This window comes from Mustela lutreola, chromosome 1 (genome assembly GCF_030435805.1).
Source record: "Mustela lutreola isolate mMusLut2 chromosome 1, mMusLut2.pri, whole genome shotgun sequence".
Taxonomy (NCBI): domain Eukaryota; kingdom Metazoa; phylum Chordata; class Mammalia; order Carnivora; family Mustelidae; genus Mustela; species Mustela lutreola.
Window position 1 is genome coordinate 183,910,395 of NC_081290.1, and position 22,400 is coordinate 183,932,794.

At 45.4% G+C, this 22,400-nt stretch overlaps 2 protein-coding genes and 1 long non-coding RNA gene across 17 annotated transcripts in view; 2 read left to right on the forward strand and 1 right to left on the reverse strand.

Moving 5' to 3' along the window:
- Positions 1–2,849: 2,849 nt before the first annotated feature.
- On the forward strand, positions 2,850–10,314 carry C1H11orf52 (chromosome 1 C11orf52 homolog). Of its 6 annotated transcripts, none has more exons than XM_059180786.1 (5): positions 2,850–3,378; positions 7,197–7,297; positions 8,081–8,118; positions 9,135–9,208; positions 9,432–10,314. In XM_059180786.1, exons 2-5 carry the CDS (start codon positions 7,221–7,223, stop codon positions 9,678–9,680), a joined length of 438 nt encoding a protein of 145 aa, XP_059036769.1. In that variant the 5' UTR covers positions 2,850–3,378; positions 7,197–7,220; the 3' UTR covers positions 9,681–10,314. The 6 variants fall into 6 exon arrangements, with proteins under 6 accessions (XP_059036769.1, XP_059036777.1, XP_059036786.1 ...); XM_059180794.1 differs by having other exon boundaries at positions 9,135–9,202; XM_059180803.1 differs by lacking the exon at positions 7,197–7,297 and having other exon boundaries at positions 2,867–3,378.
- Positions 10,315–10,715: 401 nt separating this feature from the next.
- Positions 10,716–22,400, forward strand: part of DIXDC1 (DIX domain containing 1) — a 69,190-nt gene continuing 57,505 nt past the window's right edge. For 3 of the 9 annotated variants that reach the window (XM_059180459.1, XM_059180477.1, XM_059180499.1), the window contains exons 1-2: positions 10,727–10,848; positions 11,953–12,044. In XM_059180459.1, the coding sequence (XP_059036442.1) occupies positions 11,988–12,044 (57 nt within the window). In that variant the 5' untranslated portion in view covers positions 10,727–10,848; positions 11,953–11,987. Of the gene's footprint in view, positions 10,849–11,952; positions 12,045–20,387; positions 20,884–22,400 lie in introns of those variants that run through there. The other 6 variants (XM_059180543.1, XM_059180468.1, XM_059180528.1 and 3 more) reach the window with 6 other exon arrangements.
- Positions 10,997–21,219, reverse strand: LOC131835954 (uncharacterized). Of its 2 annotated transcripts, XR_009355427.1 has the most exons (5): positions 21,108–21,219; positions 18,878–18,954; positions 18,155–18,351; positions 13,363–13,488; positions 10,997–11,138 (listed from the first exon to the last, which is right to left on the reverse strand). It is a non-coding gene; the product is annotated as an uncharacterized LOC131835954 (long non-coding RNA). The 2 variants fall into 2 exon arrangements; XR_009355426.1 differs by lacking the exon at positions 18,155–18,351.

Here is a 22,400-nt window from a genome sequence, read left to right on the forward strand (position 1 = left end):
ATCTTGGAACATCCCAAAGAGAGGAATTCCTGAATCACCCACCCAATTAAAGACTAAATGCAGGGGGACCAGGGCTGTTTGTGTGGTGACGATGGCCAGGGAGCCCTCCTTTGGAAGCAGTCTTTTTTTTTTTTTTTTTTCTTTTAAATGTCAGAGAGAGATTGTGACTGACAAGCAAGGTGAGCAGCCCGCTGGAGGAAGAAGCAGGCTCCCCGCAGAGCAAGGAGCCCCATGCGGGACTTGGATCCAGGACCCTGAGATCATGACCTGAGCTGAAGGCAGATGCTTAACTGACAGAAACCCAGGCATCCCAACTGAAAGCAGAGTCTTAATACCAGGGACACGGTGTGTTCAGGAAAGCGTGGTTGTCTGACTCCTCGGTTACTGTGTCGTTCAGGCACGTGTCTGATTTGAGGAGTGTCAGAGGATCTCCTTGCCCCCAACTATGTGTTTTATAGTTGTGGTGGACATCTTCCATTAAAGTGGTTGATTCTGAACCTTAGGTTACAGACCCAGTTGAAAAACCTAGCAAAAGGAATAGGTCCTCTTATGGGACAAAATACACATGCTATCAAATTTGCCTTACCGTTTGAAGAGGTTCACACAGCTCTTGAGTTCCACTCATACACCCCTCCTTAGGGATTTGTGGATTCCCAAGATAAGAGCCCTCACTCAGTGAATTCACTTCTTGGTTAAAGCGTTACCATTTATTAAAAATGAAAGCATGCCTCAGAGAAATAACAATGGATATATTAATTTGTTCATCCATTCATTCAACAAATGTTTCTCAACCCCCAAGTAATACACTATGGTGGATATACATTATAAATATAGATTTTATTTATTTATTTATTTATTTTTAAAGATTTTATTTATTTTTTTGACAGACACAGATCACAAGTAGGCAGAGAGGCAGGCAGAGAGAGAGAGAGGAAGGGAAGCAGGCTCCCTGCTGAGCAGAGAGCCCGATTCAGGGCTCGATCCCAGGACCCTGGGATCATGACCTGAGCCAAAGGCAGAGGCTTTAACCCCCTGAGCCACCCAGGGACCCCTAAACACAGATTTTTTAAAAACATGATCTTTTATTGTCTACTCTCTAGAACCTTAATCTAACTGAGAAGAAAAAGAAACTAGAAAGGCTCCTCTTCGGACTTCAACCAGAACCACTTCCATTGATCTATTTTGGAATTGTTATTTTTATGCGAGCTTTATTTCAAAGAGAGGGCTCCTTAGCTAGGAAAAAAAAAATCTGAAACTTCTCATTTAGTCCATATCCCCATACCACTCAAATTCTTTTACAACTATTAGTCAACTTCCTCTTGGGACATTTTAAGTGACAGAGAACTTAGAACTTCCTAAGTTCTTGTTGGCAGTCCTTCATCGGAACTTTTTGGATGTATTTATTACAAATTCTTCCTTCTGTTAACTCCAAATCTTCACTTTAGTAACCTCTGCTCACTGGTCTAGTTATGTCCAAAAAAATCAATGCAATCCATCTTTCACTTGGGAGTCCCTTGAAGATTTTTTAAAATAACCATCCCATCCCCTTAAGGCTTCTCTTTCCCAAGTAAACATACCTAATTCTTTTAACCATATTCTATAGGACTTTTTTTTTTTTAGTTTGTTTATTTATTTATTTACGTAATCTCTACACCCAATGTGGGGCTCAAACTCATGACCCTGAGATCAAGAGTTGCATGCGCTATTCACTGAGCCAGCCAGGTGCCCCTAGGACTTTCCAAACCACTTATCGCTTAGACAACTTTCTCTTGAACACACTGCCTTTCGACAATGTAACTTGAAATTCAACATGTAGACGTAAAATTATTATTTCAATCACAGGCTGACTGGAACAGACTTTACTGGAATCATCAGTACCCTTGTTTATCACTCTAGAATTCCATTAATGCTGCTTAAGATGTATCAGGCTTTCTGGGTACCACAATACACTATTGATTGCTTTGGAGTTTCTTTCTTTCTTTCTTTTTTTTAAGATGTATTTATTTATTTATTTATTAGAGAGAGAGAGAGAAATCACAAGTAGGCAGAGAGGCAGGCAGAGAGAGAGGGGAAGCAGCCTCCCTGCTGAGCAGAGAGCCCGATGCGGGGCCCGATCCCAGGACCCTGAGATCATGACCTGAGCCAAAGGCAGAGGCTTCACCCCCTGAGACACCCAGGCACCCTGGAGTTTCTGTTCATAAAATCTCTTTGGTGTTTTCCTTTATATTAGAGGAATGTGGCTGAAAAGGAACCAGATTGTGGAGGGCTTTGAATGCCAGGCTAGGATGTTTGGGTTATCAGAATGAAAAGAATACAGTTAATGGTAGAATACAGAAGGAATTGCTGGGCAGAAGCATAACCAGGAAGCAAGAGGCTAGTGAGATGATCCAGCACAAAATAGTAAAGTAGATGCTTTGCCATCCAGCAAGTAGCTGAGAACAAGAAGCAGTAACAGTAGCTAGGACTTAGTGAAAGCTTCCCATGTGAGCCCGGCAGGTTTCACAGATTCTCCCAGAGCCCCTAGTTTCTACAGAGGGATTTTCTCATCTGCAGCTTACTCGTTGGAGAGAGTGGAATGAGTCTGACATTGGGTGGCTGGAAGGAGAAGCTGGATTGTGGGAGTGGAGCTTCCATAGTTCTGTACTGGGCATGAGGAAGTAAGTGGTCAGGAAGTGCTGAGGCCATTCCAATTGTAGAATCATATGATTTTTGACCAGAAAGGGGATTAGGCAATGAGTTGAGACCTCTCTTTCACCCTCGTAGATAAAAGTGATTTGCCCACATTAATTCCAAAAGCAAGGGAGAATATAAAAGGAATCCATGTCCCCAAATTTAAGTTTCCAAGAGACTCCAGTATTCAAACCCAGATTCTAGACAGGGATAATTAGAAACTGATACTGGTCATGTTGAAAGTGAAACTCCATTAAACCTGAGTAGTGCTGGGGAAACATAAGTAAGACTCTTCATTCCGTTATAGAAGATAATTTCAATGACTGTGAGGTAGTAGAAAAAACACTTCCTAAGGAAACCCAGAGCTCTTTTTTATCTCACGTTTCTTTTCACTGAAGCCTGAAGCTCAAAGTTCATGGCTTCATCAAAGCAGCTCCAAATCCCAAAGGTGAGATGGTTCTCACCTGGAGCCCATGTGTGTTCCTCTACCCTTTGGCTGGGAACAAGTCACCTGGGAATCACTCCAGCAGGTGGCTTCCAAAGTCCAACCTGCTAGGTTGAAATCTGACACTGACAGACTCTCTGGGAGCAGCTATTGAAAGCTGAACCAGGAACCAGGAAATACACCAGCCTCTACACATAGAAAACAGCTGGCCTCCCTCAGAGACAGAGCACCATGGGAAACCGGCTCTGCTGCGCGGGAAGCTGGTGAGTAGGGGCTGGGGGTGGAGGGGAAGGTCTCTGTCAGTGGAAGGTGGACGTGGAGGCCCAGGGATAAGAGAAAGCCTGCTGATAGTTCTCGACTGCCCTCCCACTGCCGCCTCCCTCTGTCTGGCACGTCTCCGGGTGCCCCACCGGAGCATTACCTCTTTCTGTCTTCCCTCCTTTCAGAAAGCTTCAGAAAACACAGCCAAGCCTGCTGACTGTGGAGGGGCCAGGGCAGGGCCGGAATGGTGAATTGGCTTGGGTTCTCTCGTCTTCCTCTCCTTTCCTTTCTTCCCCGGAGGATAATCATCTTTCTAGCAGAGCTTACTACCCTCCGGGCACTTTTCAAACAATCTCTTTCCAACGATGCTATGAGGGAGGTGGCCTTACGTGTCCTGTTTCAAACAGCTGAGAAGCTGAGGCTCAGGGAAGTTAACTTGTCCCAGGTCACATGGCCAGTGAGCAAACAAACGAACATTCCAACCCAGGCCCTTCGGACTTCAGAGCCTGTGCTTTCAACCACTACTTAATATTGCCTCCCAAATCAAGGAAATCGACTTTGGAGCAATGTCACTTAAAAGGGCAGAAATGGGGTGACAGAGAACGCCCAAGGACTATTTGAATACAGCTTCCACATTTACTACTGTGTGCCCTTAGGCAAGTCCTGTAACTTCTCTTTTTCTTCATGTATACAATATAGATAACATGACCTATGTTGTTCAGATCATAGAGTTGAAGAGCAGAGGATATGTGAAAGCCTCACAATAATTTATTTGTGGTGTTTTACCCGTTCTTTTCCAGAAGTGTAAATCACTCTAAACCCCCCACCTGGTTTTATCTTGTTTGCTGTTTTCTTATTTATACCTTTCATGCCTGGTTCAGTCTTGAGGATGTCTTGCTCATGAAAAAAAATCATCCTTATATTTAGAGAAATAGATAAGGTACATTGAAAAGCCCATGTGATTTGGAATCGGTACATTGGATTCCAGTCCTACTCATTCATTTATTAAACAAATATTTTATTTGTTTAATACTCATTCATTTATTAAACTACTCATTCATTCATTTATTAAACTCATTAATTTATTAAACTACTCATTCATTTATTAAACAAATATTTTATTGAATGCCTATATGTGCCAGGTATAATGACAGGTACAGAAGACATAGTGATAATGGGAAATTTGGCTCCTGCCTTCTTGAGTAAGAAACCAAAACTCTAGGTCCTCAGTTGGCCCATCTGTGAAATGGAAACAATAATGAGGTTCTCAGAATGTTATCAGGACAGGGTGAGAGGTACTTTTTTAAACTCTGAGATGTCCCATAGACATAGGACACTTAAGGATAGCTAAGAATTTTTTTTTTCAAAGATTTGAGAGAGAGAGAGAGAGGGAAAGTGTGATGAGGGGAAGGGTGGAGGGAAAGCAGACTGCACTGAATGAAGAGCCTGATGGAGGGCTTGACTCCATGACCCTGAGATCATCACCGGAGCCGAAATCAAGAGTTGGATACTCATCCAACTGAGCCAGCCAGGCACCTCGACATCCAAGAATTTCTGCAGAAAGGGTGTCACAGGTTCTTTCACTTCCTTTGTTCAAAGTTTTCATAGTCTTCATTTTTGGTAAGTTCTTCCTCTAGTGGTGTTGAATCATAGCAGTTAGCTTTTACTGATGCTCATCATATGTCAGGCACCTAAATGAGTATTTTACATTTTTTTAACATAATACCTCCAGTAGTTCATGGGGTTTAGGCTCTACTGTTATCCTCATTTTATTAATAAGAAAATGAAAGCCTGAGGAAGCTAAAAACTTGCTGGTCATACAGCTAGTCTATCTGACTCTAGAGCCTGGCTAGAAACACTACCCCCAATATTCCAACCAAAACAATTTTTTTCCTTCTTAAAATAAATAGTAGGACAAGGGGTGCCTGGGTGGCTCAGTTAGTTAAGTGTTCGACTCTTGGTTTCAGCTCAAGTCATGATCTCAGGGTCCTGGGATTGAGCCCCGCATTGGGCTCTCCACTCAGCAGGGAGCCTGCTTCCCCCTCTCTCTCTGCCTGCCTCTCTGCCTACTTGTGATCTGTGTCTGTCAAATAAATAAATAAAATCTTTTAAAAATATAAAAAAATATTCTAAATATATTTATAGCAACCATAAATGATGAAAACATTTTAGTCTATTTCCATGTAATCCCCCCTTTTTTTTTTTCTTTTGGTGTACCTCATAGTTACAGTTATCCATGCCACAAAGGAAACAACATGTCTACAAGTGTACAGAGTGTACAGCAATGCTCCGTGTTCCCCCCCTAACAGAGCTGGCTGAGAGTCACAGCCAGACTGACGTTCCACCTGATGCGGAGTCCCAGTAAAGCTGATCAGGGATGACCATGCACCGGTGCAGGACTCCAAGGTTTCAAAACTTTATCTTTTATTAGCAATCCTGATTTTATATACGGTGAAGCCCCTCACCCCCGTATAAACTGAGGCAGAGTGGGCCTTCATGGGAATCCAAACATTTTCAACAAAGCTTTGAGGCATCTCAGCATAGAACCCCCGGCTCAGGCCACCCTACCCCAAACAGCCAATGACTCGGAAAGGTCACCTCGTGTAATCCTTTTGAAATACCTAGGTGCATAGCTTTTATCCCAAAACTTGCCTTATTATCCTCTTATTAACTTAAAGAGTAAGATTTTCCATGCTATTAGATGTTCTTCCAACATGTTTCTTTTTTCTTTTTTTTTTTAAAGATTTATTTATATATTTGACAGAGAGAGATTACAAGTAGGCAGAGAGGTAGGCAGAGAGAGAGGAGGAAGCAGGCTCCCTGCTGAGCAGAGAGCCCGATGCGGGACTCGATCCCAGGACCCTGAGATCATGACCTGAGCCGAAGGCAGCGGCTTAACCCACTGAGCCACCCAGGCGCCCTCCAACATGTTTCTTAAATGGATGTACAATGGTCCCTTTAGTGGAGATGTCCTTTATTAGTCAGTTCCTGATACTGGATGTAAAGGATGTTTCCTGTTCTTTACAATTGTAAATAATCCTGCAACAAGCATCCATATTTGTGCCTGCTTACTTCTTAGGACATGGAATTGCTACATCAGAGGGTACACACTTTATGTTTAGGCTTCCTTATACTTCTTGTCAATTGTATTCCAGGAAAACTGAGCCAATTTTTATTCATACTACCAATATCGGAAAGTGCCCGTCTCGTTTTCTGAACTCTGAACTAAAAATCAAATCCTATCAGCTATGAGTCTACCAGAATACTCCATTTAGGTTGTGTCCAGGCATTGTATAGCATCTGACTTGGGAACAGGCTCCATTCACTAAAATAGGGCCGCCCTAATCTGTTGCGTTAGAATTTATGTTCTCTTCATCCATTTAAGTAGAAGTAAGTAGGAGAACAGTGGCGACAAGGGACAAGAAATTAGAGGCTAGGGTAAGGCTATGACTTGAGTGAGGTAAAGAAAAAAGAAAGCAAGGAAGGAAGAGAGAGAGAAAGAAAGAGAAAAGAAAAAAGGAAGGAAGGAAAGAAGAGAGAGGGAAGGAAGGAGGGAGAAAAAAAGATAGAAAAGGAAATGCGGAAGTAGAAGGAGTAGAAAGACCTAAAAGTGGTTTCACAGCTTTTCTTCTGAACCACCTGTAAACTTCAGATGGTAATTCTATCTGCTTTCAACTCAGCAAGCTGCATTAAAACCAAAAATCAAACCAAAACAGAAGCCTTTGTCAAATACAAAGTGGGAAAATCATGATTTTCCCACAGTAGTAAAATAGACATGATCTAGAAGTTTCCTTCCCTCTCTCTCTCTCTTTCTTTTCAGTTAGCAAAAGGAGGAAATTTCCTTATGGAGACAGAAGTCACGCAGACAGGGTTGGCTCCGGTGAGAGTTTGGAAATGTACTAGCAAGAAAAAGCATCTGGAGTAAGCCCCAAACTATTCAGCCTATTTCCTCAGACAAATGTTTTTCTCTGGTCATCACGCAGTTGACAATCACATAGACACACTGGCTCCACTGGGGACCCCAGAGGTTCCGAAATAAGTCTGTCCTACAGCTCAGAAATGAGGTCTGTCCTGCAGCGAGGACAAGGTAGCTGAGTCACTCACCAAATTCAGAGCTCCCTGTGCTGTGTGTGTTAAAGGTTAAATATCTCTCACTTTCTCTGTTAATTAAAAACAAGGACAGGGAAGCAGGGAGGGAGATCACCTGCTAGAAAAGGGCTTTGAGGGGTCCTAACTTGTTAGCCCTCATTGTGGCAGCTTCTGTGACTCCCAGAGTGAGAACCCCATTATGGCAGAGACCCTAAAAAAAAAAAAAAAAGCACAGAAGCGGCAGCAAGAGGGTCTCTGAATCCAGGAATATCCCATAATTTGGCAGGTTTCCCTCGCCCTCTGCTGGGATTAGCCTGTTAGACAATCCCAGAATAGCCCTCAACCCAGCTATATCCCTGGCATGTTGTGTCTGGTTGCCTGAGGCTGTATTTTGGGTTTGGTTATGTCAGTTGTACCACTCCACCTTCCAGAACCATCCTTTGTGGGAGAGATGTGGTACCCCTGATAAATGCTTTCAGGCTGACTTAGGGTGAATCTTTGAGGGAAGTGAGAGGGTCATCCTAGAATGTTAAGGAGACCACAGAACAAATGATGAAGGTGAGAAGATTGAGGCCAGGACTCTTACACGTGGATGATCTGTGTTTCTTTTTACAGGAGCTGCCCATCAACTTCCCAGAGGAAAAAGAAAACAGGTAACTGGGTGTTGGGGATGGGGGCTCGGAGTGGTTGAATTAGAGAAGAGAAGACGCAGAACCGGTGTCTTTGGAAAGGGCATAAGAATGAAAAAGAGAAGTAGCCTTGGAAGGGGTGAAGGGAGATAGTACACCAGAGAAAATCTTCAGGGTTTCCAGACCAGCTCTAAAACGCTGGGTCTCATCCTTTCCATTATCTTAGAGTGGCAAGGTTGGTTGTGCATCCTTTCATTCACCCAGCAAAAATTAACTGAGCACTTACAGTGTATGTGGGGCACTCTGCTGGGTCCCAAGGAGGCAAGAGAGGCACAAGGACACACAGTCTCAGTCCTCAAAGAGCTCAAAATCAAGTTTAAGAGACTTATTTACACATAAACAAATGCGATGCAATCTACCAGTGCTGTAAGATTCACACTCGTACGGTAGGAGAATGGGAAAAAACACCAATGTCGAGGGAACAGTAGCAAGTCCTCAAGCTGAAAGAGGAGCAGAGAAGAAAAAGGTGGGTAGTGCCATTACCTCATGTAGAAGAAAGAACAGAAAGAGAAAGAAAGAAAGAAAAAGGAAGGAAGGAAGGAAAGAAGGAGAGAAGAGAAAAGAGGGGGAAGAAAGGAAGAAAGAGAAAGAGGAAAGAAACAAGGGGCTGAGTTGACTGACTGTTTGGTGTGGCTGAGCACTGTAGGAATAGTCTGTATAGTAGACTGTAAGCTCCCTGAGGCAGAGGAAATCGCTTGCTCCTCCTTCTAGCCCCAGAACGTGCCACACCGCTTGGCATATAAAGGGCTCTCAACATGTACCTGCTGCACTGTGTTAGGCGCCGGTGAAAATGAGGATGGAAGATCTTATGCGCAGAGCATGACAGGAGTCTGGACGTGGGAAGGGCAGCAGTGAAAGAGGTGCGAGCCGGGGCAGGAGATTAGTTAGAAGCCCACCGTAATAGTTTGAGATTCGAAGAGGGCAATCTCAGTAGAGACAAGGAAGAGAGAATGAATTTAAGCTGGGTTTCTTCCTCTTAGGAAGCCAAGCAAGACGGGCCCCGAAGCAGCAGCAGCAGCAGCAGCAGCAGCAGCAGCAGCAGACTAGTGTAAAGGTAATGACCGGCCTCTGCCCCTTCCAGGGGGCTGCTCCCACCGGGGATCTGAGGACTCAGCTTTTACACCCTGCCACACATCTCAGTTATCTTCAACCAGAACTTGCTGGTTCTGCCCCTCCAAGGAGCCAAGTGAAGGGACATCAGAATCACTGGCTCTGCTTTGTGGGTGAGGGGCAAAAGCAAGCCAAGAATGTCCCTTAATGCTGTCTGTCTCTTGCAGGCCCATGACACAAGAGGACCTATTTATGAACAGGTGTTCGAGAAGCCGGCGACTCAGGAGCGGAGTCAAGGCCTCAGGTTGAAGGAGAGCAGCTTGCATTACGCAGACATTCAAGTGTGCAGCTCCACCCAGCCGCGCTCTGCTCGGGAGGTGAAACACCTGCAATCAGAAAATGCTACGCAGTATGCCACCCTCCGCTTCCCCCAGGCCACACCGCGCTATGACAGCAAGAACGGGACCCTAGTGTGAGCGCTGGGGAGGACGGACCTGTTTCCATCCCTTCACCCTTGGGGAGAATCTGCCCTGGGGAAGTGGCTGGCACCCCAGCAATGGCTGCCGCGTTTTCAAGAACTCCAGAGCCCTTTCGAGTGCTCCCAGTCTTGCCCCCTTCCCTAAGCCTATTGTCTTCTTTGCCACCATTAGCTTGGAGTTGTATTGGGGCTAGCCAGGGTGGACGGAGTTCCACAAAATGACGGGGGCTAGGAGGAGCTGCCGGAAGTCTGTTGGCCCCTACCTCGGCTCCTGCTTTCAAGAAAAGCACTGATTAGGACAGGTTGCCCCAGCACTTGACCTGGTTTTGTTGGGATTAATTTAAGGGCGTCTCTTCTACACACCTTAAACGCCCAAGCTGAAGAAGGAGAGGTGCTCTGGGAAAGCATCCCGACTCTTGCGCACAGCCCCCAGAGCTGGCTTGGGCAGTTCCCTCGGTGGCTGGGTCAAGGGTGCCAGAAGCCAGACAGACAAACGAGGCCAGGGGCTGAGGCTGACCGTGGGTTACCAGTACAAGTCCCTGACAGTACTGCACGGCCCGGAAACTCCCCTTCACTGGACTGTGGGCTCTCGCAGGTGCGGAGCCGCTGGGATCAATAAATCGCAGAAGGAACGTGGCTGGTGCGTTTTCCGGGGTGGGGGTCTGTCGGCTCTACGTCAGAGAAGCAGGTCTCGCTCAGCCTGAGGGCAACCAGTAGATCCCAACACTCCGCGGGGACCACACAGGCTTTGGCTGGGGCGGAGCCGGGTTGCAGTTTGGATGCCCAGGAGGCGGGTTCGTATCTGCAGGAGGCGGAGCTCCCTGGGCCAGTCCCGGCATTTGGGGGGCCGAGTTGGCCCGCAGGAAGCGGGTCAAGGAGGCAGGAGACGGGGTCAAGGCCTGCTGGGGAGGCGGTCTGGGCCTTTAGGAGGCGGAGCCAGCCTGGCAGGGGGCGGGGCCTAGGTTGTCCAGGGCTGGCTCGCGCCGGCAGGGAGGTGGGCGGAGCCGGGCGCGGAGGTGGGCGGGGCTGGGCGGGGCTGGGTGGGGGCCGGCCTCGCGTCACCATGGCATCGGGAACGCAGCGGCAACGCTGTATCAGGAGGAGGCCGAGCTCAGAAGGGCGAGGGGGGCAGAGATGCTGAACCAGAAGCACCGAGGATTTAAGAGGTAGGTGCTGAAATGTGTGTGTGTTGGGGGGGAGAGCAGAGGGGACGTGCCTGGAAAATATACTTACCACTGGCTGAGCGTCCAGATCAGAAAGGGGGACACACGGAGGGGTGGGGGTGGGGGCGTCGCTGGAAAGGAGGCGGCGGAAGTTTCAGGTTCTGAGCCTTACAGGTTCTTAGGGTGCAGTTCCTGATTCAGACTTTCAGAGCTTGGAGACGTGCCCTTTCAGTCTGTATGCCATCCTCCCCAAATACCGATGCTCCTTGATTTATCCCTTAGAGGGGCGATTCCTTAAGACAGACATAGTACTTCGTGAAAATGGAATCACAGCACAAAATAGTTGGTAATCATAGTATCGACTTCATAGAACGTTTGTGAGTATTTAAAACACTTGGAACTGTACATAGTGTGTAGTCAAATGTAAGCTGTCGTTATCATCATTATCATCATTTTCCCGGCCTGTTCTCTGGCACAGACCTAGTGCAAGTCGACTTGGAAGAAGTGGCTAGAAAACTTCTTCCAATACTAATTGGCGAAGTAACTCCCTAGCCTGTTTATTATTAGCTGGGACGGAATACCGTGAACTTTATTTCCAACGGTGGTTTACTATGATGGTCAAATTCAATGATGTAGGTGATAACACTTTGTAGACTTAAAGTGCTATGTAAAAATTTCTGCTTTAAAATATTAATACAGTCCTTCTAGGTTAAAAGGAATTCCTGAGGATGAATGGAAGTGCATGCTGTAAGAAGAACTCCCAGTATTTATCTGTCTTGTCTTCAGAATTCTTACTGTGGTCATTGACTGATTATCTTAGGGAGGAGGGAAAATGCATTCTTGCTTGACTGATAGGGAAGCATTGGTCTTTCCTTTATTACTGTTAAGTCTAAGTGGCTAGTTTTTAAAATACTCCTGGGATAGCCCTGTTGTGGTTATAATATCTTTGGCTGGATTTCCTTCTGACCAGGGTCCCATTTCTGAAACTTGTAGATGACATAAATTGATAGATTCGGGGCAGGGGCCTGACACTAGTAGATTGGTTTAGCTTTGGAATTTTTTTTCTTGTCCAGTATTTTTGTACATTGTCCCTCTTCCTATTTTAAGGTGGCCCTGATCCGGCTTTTCTAGGGACTCCGAAGATGGGGACTCAAGTGGTTAGGAGACTCTGTAACTCCCTGATGCCAGCAGAGCCCTCTGTAAGTTTCTGGTGTACTGTTGAAAGGAGTGTGATGACATTAATGGAATTTTGGTACAGTTCCACAACTAGGGGATTTCTCCATCAAGACTCAGATCCTGGAACAAAATTGTCATATATTTGCTTTCTTTTCTTGCTTCCCCTTCTTGTAGAAATTCTAGCTCCCTTGATTCGTTATAAATAAAATCAGGGAGAAGTTAAAAAATTATGGCAATTAATCAGAATGTATGCAGTTTGAAAGATTTAAATAATGTCTGTTATAGAAATAATGCATGCTAATTTTAGAGCATTTGGGAAATATTAAAAACCATGATTTTATTTATTTATTTATTTTTAAAGATTTTGTTGATTTGAGAGAGAGAGACAGAAAGAGGGAGACAGCTTGAGCAGCAGGGAGGGGCCAAGGGAGAGGGCGAAGCAGGGAGCCCCATGCTTAACCCGACTGAGCCACCCAGGCATCCCTAAAACAAATATTTTAACAATTTCATATTAACAAACTTAGTTTTAGGGACGCCTGGGTGGCTCAGTGGGTTAAAGCCTCTGCCTTCGGCTTGGGTCATGATCCCAGGGTCCTGGGATCAAGCCCTGAATCCGGCTCTCTGCTCAGCAGGGAGCCTGCTTCTTCTTCCTCTCTCTCTCTCTGCCTGCTTGTAATCTCTGCCTGTCAAATAAATAAATAAAATCTTTAAAAAAAAGGGACGCCTTGGTGGCTCAGTTGGTTAAGCAGCTGCCTTCGGCTCAGGTCATGATCCCAGCGTCCTGGGATCGAGTCCCACATCGGGCTCCTTGCTCCGCAGGGAGCCTGCTTCTCCCTCTGACTCTGCCTTCCACTCTGCCTGCCTGTGCTCGCTCTCTCTCTGACAAATAAATAAATAAAATCTTAAAAAAAAAAAAATCTTTAAAAAAAAAAACTTAGTTTTAAAAAAAGCAAGAGTCAAGGGGTGTCAGGGTAGCTCAGTCTGTTAAACATCCTACTCTTGATTTTGGTTCAGGTCATGGTCTCAGGGTCATGAGCTCTAGCCCTACGTTAGGCTCCACACTCAGTGGGGGGAGTCTGCTTCTATCCCTCTCCCTCCTTATGCTCACTCTCTCTCTCAAATAAATAATAAATAAATCTTTCAAAAATGTTTTATTATGGTTACTAATGTTTGGTAAGCACATTTTTCTTGACAATTTTTCTGTTTATTGGACTTTTAGTTTCCCCTCCCCCATTGTGAGTAACAAATTGATTTCCTCATTTAAGACTTTTTTCTTAGGGTTGGTTTCCAGAAGTGGAATCCATAGGTCAAAGGACGTGAGCATTTTAAGTAATAAGTTACCTTTTAAAAGAAGAATCCTGGTGTCAAATTACGTATACATCTTCCAGAAGGCAGAGGGTCATCAGCTGAGAGATAGAAGGGTTCTTGGTAGAAATCAGGCTGCCTCTTGCAATGAGACCTTAGGTCCTGCAGAAGGATTATTTCATGATAGTGTGGTTAGTAACCAGCTAGTTAGGAGCCGTAACATATGAATGGCAATCCAGAGGTGTGAGGACTTGTGTAGTGTTTACATAGTAAAGAAATTTAAGAGACACTTCCAAAATATCCACCAGATGTCGCTAGTCTTAATCTAATTTTTACCTTTAGGATAACCAGCAGATAACTTTTGTGATGTGATTTCAAGATGTGAATTTCAAAAATTCATGTAAAATGTATTTGCATATCTGCTTAAGTACAGTTTATATTAAGCACTAGCATCTGGTGATTACTTTGGCAACATCCCACTCTAGGCTCTTCCCATTCTGTCTCTTTTTCCCTTTTTCTTCCCACTCAGTCTGTCACACTCACCCTGTACACTCTGTCCCCACATACTAATATTGGATTCTCAGTTTTACTAGTCTTTCTTTTACTATTCTGTCTTTCAGTCTTGTTTCTTGCCTCTTTGTATATTTGTATATTTATGTATAACTGTGAGTTCCTTAAGTTTTTTTGCTAAAAGAATGGGAACTGGCATATAATGACATATAATAGGAACTCAAGATATTTAGCACACATTTAATGATAAAAGACATCGATGAATGGGATGAAAATATAGAAGGATACTAGAAATTATTTATATTTGTCTTGGAAATACACTGAAAGAGACTAAGATTTATACTTCTAAATTAACTATATTTATATGCTAAGTGATATACTATAGAACATGTTGTGACCTTTGAATTATAAAAAGAGGAATACTCATTCGTTCAGCCAGGATTTACTGAGCATCTACTATGTGCCAGGAAACTTTTTTTTTTTTTTCTGGAGATAAACCAGTAACAAAACATACAAATTCCCTGCTCTCATGGGCCTTACATTCTGGGCAGGGAGACACTGACTATAAGCAAACAAACAAGTAAATACAGACAATATAAGACAGTGATGAATGCTGGGAAGAAAAATAAAAATAAAGTAGGCAAAGAGGTTTGGGAGTCCCTAGGTGAAGGGGTGCTGTCATTTTATGTATTTACTTTTATTTATTTATTGATTTTTAAGTAGGCTCTACACCCAGTGTGAATCCCAGTGCAGGGCTTGAACTCAGGACCTGAAATCAAAAGCCAGATGCTTAACTGACTGAAACACCCAGGTTCCCTGGGTATTGTCATTTTAAATAGGGTGGTCAGGGAAGGCTGAACAGGTAAAAGTGATATTTGAGCAGAAACCTGAAAAAAGGACAGGAATGAACCATGGGTTATCTAGGATTTGAGTATTCGAAACAGATTAAGATCTGAGCTGCCTTGATTTTCAGAAAACCAAGAGTGGTCAGAGGAGTTTTGGGAGGAAGCAGAACTTGAACTAGATGTAGTAAAGATCTGAGTGGCAGAAGCGTGGGACCTTCTAGGCTGAAGGACAGTCGTGAAGGCATGGGGGTGAAAATGAGCCCTGGGAACATGTGAGACAGAGAGGGGCCTGCTAACCTGAGCATAGACAATTTGGGGGAGGGTCTTAAGAGTGGGGCACGAGGAATTTATATCTGACAGGAAAAAGGAGTGTTTGAAAACACTTGACCATTTGAGCAGGAAGATGAATGCATTGTCTAAGTAAGATTAAGGGGTGTAGGCTGGCAGAAAAGTCAAAAAACGAGCCAGGACAATGTGGCGGGGTGGGGTGGGGGGCTTTGCTGATAGATGCAAGCCTTTTGTGGGCATTTATGCTGATGTCTCTGAAGATAAATGCAGCAGAAATCGTAAACTTATGTTACTGCCAAGAAACTCGCCAGTGTGTGAAAACAGAAAAAGATTAAGAAATTATTTCAGTCATTTAAAATATTTCCATTGATAATTTTAATTATCTGTTTATTCAGACTGCCTTTCTGCTTCTTTGTAGTCATGAATGATTGCCCACAATAGATGTATTAAATTGACACAGGTGTGTATTTCACACATTTCGATACAGGGAGAAGTCACAGTCAATATTTTCACTGAACGACGGTTCTGTTTAAAGCTCGTAGTCTTACTTAGGCCATCATATTATTATCTGTATTAATAGGAGTGATGAATGAGTTTGCCAATTTCCTCCACTCGTTCATCATTCAAATGTTCAACAAAGAACATTTACTGAGTACCTTCTATGTCTCAAGCATTATATAAAAGTGTTGTGTAATGATTAAGAACTTGGACTTTAGGGCCCTGGGTGGCTTGTTTGTGGGATCAAGCCCTGCATGGGCTCCCTGCTCAGCAGGGAGCCTGCTTCTCTCTCTTCTACTCCCCCTACTTGTATTTCCTCTCTGTCAAATAAATAAAATCTTAAAAAACAAACAAAGCAAAACAAAAAACCCCTGGACTTCAGCTTCACCACTTAGCAGCGATAGGACCTGGAGCTAATTACTTATCTGCCAGATCTCTCTTTCTTCATCTGTAAAATGGGGATAATAAAAACCCCCGACATGTAAGGGCCTATTTAGCCAGAGCAGCTCCATCCTGACACTGCCCGCCCCCCCTCAGGGAACTTACTTAAAAACAAGTCCTGGAAACCAGTCCCAGGTAACAAAGCCCAAATACAAGGGTGGGTCAGGCCAGGTGGAGGTATTCAATCAGTGGGGGCGCATACTGTCTCCCTAGCTACTAAGGAATATGGGCCCTGCCCTTTGGGTGCCTTTTGGGCACCAATTCTGACCAAGGTGATAGGCTAGTTCAAGTATCTACTATAGGGTAAATTGTAATTCAATTGGTCACTTATGTGTGACCTAGCAGGACTGTGCAGCTTTCTCTGTGTTACAATCTCATTGGCCACCTGTGTGTGGCCAGGCCCAACCACATGGCCTTTGACCTTAAAAGTTAGTCTGTAAGGCAGAAAGAGGTCGCCTCTTTGCAAGAGATGGCCCTGGCCGGTCAGTTTGATTCTCGATGCTTGGCGCGAAATAAAGCTTTGCTTGACCTGCGCTTTGTATCCATTTCGCTCCTTTGACCATGGACCCAACACTTCTGTTTATGGTAATTGTGACTATCAAATGAGCTAATGTATGTAAGTGCTTAGTATAGGGCTTGGCACATAGTAGAAGTTCAATTTTCCTATTATTATGGTTCTCTATAGATATTTGGTAGCTTTTAGTTGGTGAGGGAAGTATCCATGCCATTATTGTTAAAATAATACAGGATGGAGGAGGTCTGGTCTGATTTCAGAAATCAGGTAGAGGGGCGCCTGGGTGGCTCAGTGGGTTAAGCTGCTGCCTTCGGCTCAGGTCATGATCTCAGGGTCCTGGGATCGAGTCCCGCATCGGGCTCTCTGCTCAGCGGGGAGCCCGCTTCCCTCTGTCTCTCTGCCTGCCTCTCCGTCTACTTGTGATTTCTGTCAAATAAATAAAATCTTTAAAAAAAAAAAAAAAGAAATCAGGTAGCATGGCAGAGATACACAGAGTGGCTAGTTTGGACCCTTTGCCTCTCCTCATAGGCTGAGTGAATGACAAGCCAGCAGTGTTGGGAGTGGTTCCAGCTACCTGGACTTGCTCGCAGTTTCCTCATGTCCTAGCCCTACAGGGTGCAGATCATTGTCCTAGTTATTCCTGATTCTTTTAAGCTAACCTACTTACCCTCCCAGCTCTTAGGCTGATATGACAGCAGAGCAAGATGGGGCAGATGGAGGGAACAGTAAATGTTAATGCTGCTTAGAACTAACACTTCGTTCTTCACCTGAGCTACTTGGTAAGGGAGGCCATGATAAATATGGTGAGTGCATCTTCTGAGCAAAAAAAAAAAAAAACCCTAGAGATTATATGCTCCAACAGGAATTTTGTTCCAAGTGGGAGAGGCAGACTATATGTGAAAATATTATAATTTTTGGAACATTTCAATAGTTGTGTGGGGAAAATGACACAGAATATTATAAAATGGTACTATCTCAATTTAAGTGAATTAAAATTAAATGCTATTTAAATTTTAGTCCTGCCTTTGCATCAGCCACATTATAAGTGCTTACTAATCACGTGTGGCTAGTGGCCAGTGGATTAGATGGCACAGATAGAATACTTTCTCCATCATAGAAAATCCTATGGCATAGCATTACTGTAGGATATGTGGTTGATATAATTAGACTTCTGGGGGATAGCGCAATTGTGGGCCATATGCCCTATAGCAAATTTTGTATCTGTTCGCCACCGTTCCCTCTAATTCCTCCAGCATGCTGTGAGATGCAGGGCAAACAGCATAGGGCTGAGCATCAGGGACTTGGTTCAGATCTTAGCTCTCATATTGATTTGCTGAGTGACTGTAAATAGTCTTCATTCCTCCATGTGTGTCAAATATCTTTTTTTTTTTTTTTTTTAGCTTTAAATCCAGTGATTTAATGACTCTTTTCCTAGGAATATTGAGCTCACAGGTCTTATGTTGATAAAGGATTTGTTCTTTGAGAAACAGTGACCTTTTGCCATGTAACTATCAGCAGGACCTCCCTCTGATGTTTCAGTATTTTCTGCTCTGTCCTAAGCACGTTGGGCCAGCAACCAACCAGAATCCTCTATCCAGGGACCCACCAACTGGGTGTTTTGGTTTTGCATCACTATGCGTGTAGATATGTTGCATGCAATTTTATTTTGTTAGACGTTTCATGCTTCTGTTTTAAAAGGGCCTTGTTGCATGAACATGGGTTGGTGACTCACCTGATCATATTACACCATGAGCTGCAGTCATGGCAAGGGGAATTCTTGGCAGCTAAATTCCCCAGTTAGTTATGAAGGACCGTGCTCTTCTTCTTCTTCTTCTTCTTTTTTTTTTTTTAATGGCAGAAGAGAAGCAGGCTTCTGGCTGCACAGGAAGCCCAATGCAGGGCTCAATTCCAGGACCCTGGGATCATGACCTGAGCCAAAGGTAGACAGCTCAATGACTGAGCCACCCAGGCACCCCAGGACTGTTCTCTTCTGACTCATGGGCTGATCAGGTTCAGTTTGATTTGGTGCCATGTCTTTTCCCCTGCCTTTGCCAGAATGGAATACACAGCATTCAATCAGCAGCAGCCACTTAACACCTCTGTGGGCCTTCTGCTTCCTGCTTGCTGTGGTAGGGGGTCGGGGGTAGGGTGGGAAGTGTGTCCTTCTCAGAAGTATCCTTGTGTTTAGCAGTTTTAGAACTTCAGGCAAGATGTTGCTAGTTCTGGATGCTCCCTAGGGATTTTCTTTTTGTCTAGTGAGCTGAGGAGCTGAGGAGGTCATGAGGTTGAAAAGAACCATTTCTGACTTTTCCTGCCAAGTTGCCAGGAAGTATATGTGGAAGGAATTTGGGCCTTCTGCAAAATCGTTACGTGTAGAGTCCTAGATCATCAAACTGCCTTTGTCACTGATCAGCTGTGTCCTTGGGCAAGGCCCTGACCTTCCCTTGAGCCTTACCATTCTGTCAAGCCTTCCCCTCCATCAGGAATCATGAGGTGTAATATAATACGGGTGTTCTTTCAGCTTCCAGTTTCCTATAGAAACAAGAATGTGCACCGAGAGTACAAATGACTAGTATTCCTAAAAATAAATAATCAAGGCTGTGACTTGAATAACTAGAAACAGAGGGGAATAGCTCTCTATTTCATCTGGGGAAGATTTTCCTAACTCTTTCAAAAGTTCCAGGATATTTTTACAGTATTTATTTTATTTTTCAAGTTTTTATTTAAATTTTAGTTAACATATAGTGTAATATTGGTTTCAGGAGAATTTAGTGATTCTTTACTTACATATAACACCCAGCATTCATCAAAACAAATGCCCTCCTTAATACCCACCACCCATTTAGCCCATCCCCTCCAACTGTAGTGTTTATTTGAATTAAAACCAATTTAATTCATTTAAAGCTGACTAAAAATATGGGCTTTACGTTGTAGCAGTTATTTTTTTGTTCATTCTATTATTTTAAAGATTTGTTTCTTTTATTTTTATATTTTTTAAAGGTTTTTTGGTTTTTGGACCAAGAGAAACACAGACAGAGAGAGAACAGAAGCTGGGGGAGTGGGAAGGGAGAAGCAGGCTTCCCGCTGAGCAGAGAGCCAGTTGTGGGGGCTCTATCCCAGGACCATGACCTAACCCTAACCCTAACCCTAACCTGAGCTTAAATCAAGAGTCAGTAGCTCAACCAACTAAGCCACCCAGGCACCCCTTCGCAGTTATATATATATATATTTTTAAAGATTTTATTTATTTATTTGTCAGAGAGAGAGCGAGCGAGAGCGAGCACAGGCAGACAGAGTGGAAGGCAGAGTCAGAGGGAGAAGTAGGCTCCCTGTGGAGGAAGGAGCCCGATGTGGGACTCGATCCCAGGACGCTGGGATCATGACCTGAGCCGAAAGGCAGCTGCTTAACCAACTGAACCACCCAGGCGTCCCCGCAGTTATATTTAAGAGAAATACATTTTTTTGTGTAAAGCCTTGGTGATCCTTGGTTTACCCTTGATGTTTATGTTGTGATCTCGTGGTATTTCCTTCCTATTATTTCTGTTAAATGTGTTCTAATACCATTAATAACTAAAGTTCCCTCTATCCTCCCTCCACCCCTCCCCACCCCCGCTTTAGTTCAATTTCACTGTCCAGACCTCTGTTTTCAGCTACTCTGGGGGAAAAAAAAAAATCCTGATTCAGTCCCATTCCCACCCATTTTGTGGTGGAGCGTTTGGCCTTAAATCCGCAGAACGTGTGTGTGTGTGTGTGTGTGTGTGTGTGTGTAGTGTGCGCTCACACCAGCACGCCTGCCTGCAGGCCTGGTTTGTGAACTCGTGTGTGATTGCAAGCGCAGGCACACGCCGGCACGCCCGCCGGTGTGTCAAGGAGTGTATGTGTGTGCGCTCACGTGTGTGGATGTTCGCAGCGCGCGCGCACAGACCCGCACGCCCGCCGGGGTCCAGGTGTGTATGTGTCTGCAGTGTAGGCACACACGCCCACCCCCCGCCTGGTGTATGTGTGTTGCACGGAGAGAGAGAGAGGGAAAGAGAGAGTGTGTGCGAGTGTGTGTGTGTGTGTGTGTGCTGCGCGCACACACCAGCCTGCCCGCGCACGCCCGCCGTGCTCCCCCTTACGCACGCCTGGCCGGGGGCTGCCAGCCAGCGCCCCTCCACCCTTTGCGCGCCCAGCTGTTTCTATAGGAACCGCAACAGCGCCGGGGCCCTCCGGCGGAGGCCGGGTGCGAGCATGCCCAGTGGAAGGCGCTAGTTTGGCTCGGGTCTAGGTTTCCAGTAAGTGGCCTCCGGGACTCCGGAGAGATCCCAATGAGCTGAGCGGAGAGTCTTTGTGTGCGGAGGGAGGAGGCGGTGGCCGCTGCCTGGCCTGGAGACCCCGCCCGGGGAGCCCCCCGCAGGAACAATGCTAGCCTGCCTGACCCGGGGGAACTTACTGGACGTCCTGCAGGAGGGCTTCAATGAGGTAACTGTCTGCTCCTCCCACTCCCAGCTCCCCTCCCCCAGCGCCTCCCGTCTAATCTCTGGAAGGGGTTCTCCGCCCCCATCCTCGGGGGACCCCAGATCACTTCGTCCACAGAGCCCTAAGGGGCCAGGGTGGTACCGTGCAGACGAGATGGCTAACCGGGAGAAAGCTGAAGGGCCGCCCGCCTGCGGCTAAGCTGAGCGATGCCCTTCCTGGGGGCTTACCTGAGCCCAGGAGATAGGACCACAGACTCAGAGGTCATCTCCTTCCAGAAGAGGTGGTCTCCACCCTTCCCCGGGATTGTCCCTGAGGAAATCCCCAGGGAAGCCCCTGCATGTTTGGCGGGAAGGCCCATTCTATTTCAGGAGCCAACTGGGTGGGCCAAGTTAGGGGTGGGGTGGAACTGCATTGGTGGAAAGTTTGAGACAGGGCAGGGTGAGTAGGTGGTCCACATGTAGTGCTCTCTTCTGCCATTTTCCGGGCAGTAGATTTCTTCACAACCAAGGGCATGGTTGGTAGACAAGACCTAAGAGGAGCGAGGTTGCTTGAGTTCCCCGGCCCTTCCTGGGAGTCAGCATTTGCTCCTTTCTGTGTGAGAGTGCGGAACTGGACCCTAAATCTGACAGGCGGTATGGGCTTGGACTCCCTGGGGGTCTTTTTTCTTTTCACTGTTTTCTCTCAGAATTCCGTTGTGTCTTCCATTCCCTTCTCCCTGTGATCCAGGAAATTCTGGTTTAGGACCCTACCCCCCAACCTTGTGATTTGCTCCATGTGCCTTCCATTGCTTCCAAGCCCCACCCCTCTGGGTGGCCTGATTCCAGCATCCAGGAAGACCTTTACAAGGAGACCTAGGCTATTGGTTGTGTCTTTCATCTTTTCTTCCTTTCTCTTTTTCTTTCCACCTCTCCCTCTGTTCCGTTGTTAAATATAAGACTTTTTGAAGATCAGTTTTTTGTTAAACAATGCAGAAATGCATTCTCTTAATATGACTATTACAAGCTAGACTGCGTGCCTTTGGCCACCCCTCCAGACCTGGCCTGTGTCCCAGAGGTAACCCTTCTCATGAATGTGTGTGTAAAATTTTCTTTCCCCCTGCATTGTATGCTTTTTCCTCAATTCCTGTTTCTAATTAAGAAGCTCAGCAGCCGACCTGTCTCAGGACCTTCCCAGCCCTGGCCCCTCTGCCCAGCCTGGTTCCTGACACAGGAAAACTGCAGAAATGCAGTTCCCACTTAATCGAGAGTCGGAATTTTCCTTTGGCTGAGGGGTGTCACAACCTTCACTGAAGGGCGGGGCTTGTATCCTGCCCGCACTGCAGGGCTAGTCATTTTGCGTCAGCCCTCCCTGAACACATGTAAGGGGATTGTTGCAGAAGAGCTGTAAATGAGAGATGAAACACCGTGGAGGCAAAGCCACCTCTTTGAGTGCTACCAGTATTCCTGCTTCCTCTTCTCTCAACTCGTGGCCTCCCCTGGTCTCAAGCTTCATACCGTCTGACTTATCCGCCAATTGTGGCA

Excerpts from the sequence above, each read along its gene's own strand:
- C1H11orf52 (XM_059180786.1), top strand. The coding sequence starts at position 7,221 with ATGGAGACAGAAGTCACGCAGACAGGGTTGGCTCCGGTGAGAGTTTGG. Across the intron at positions 7,298-8,080 it reads AGCAAGAAAAAGCATCTGGA|GAGCTGCCCATCAACTTCCC; the intron begins GTAAGCCCCAAA and ends TTCTTTTTACAG. Across the intron at positions 8,119-9,134 it reads CCAGAGGAAAAAGAAAACAG|GAAGCCAAGCAAGACGGGCC; the intron begins GTAACTGGGTGT and ends TCTTCCTCTTAG.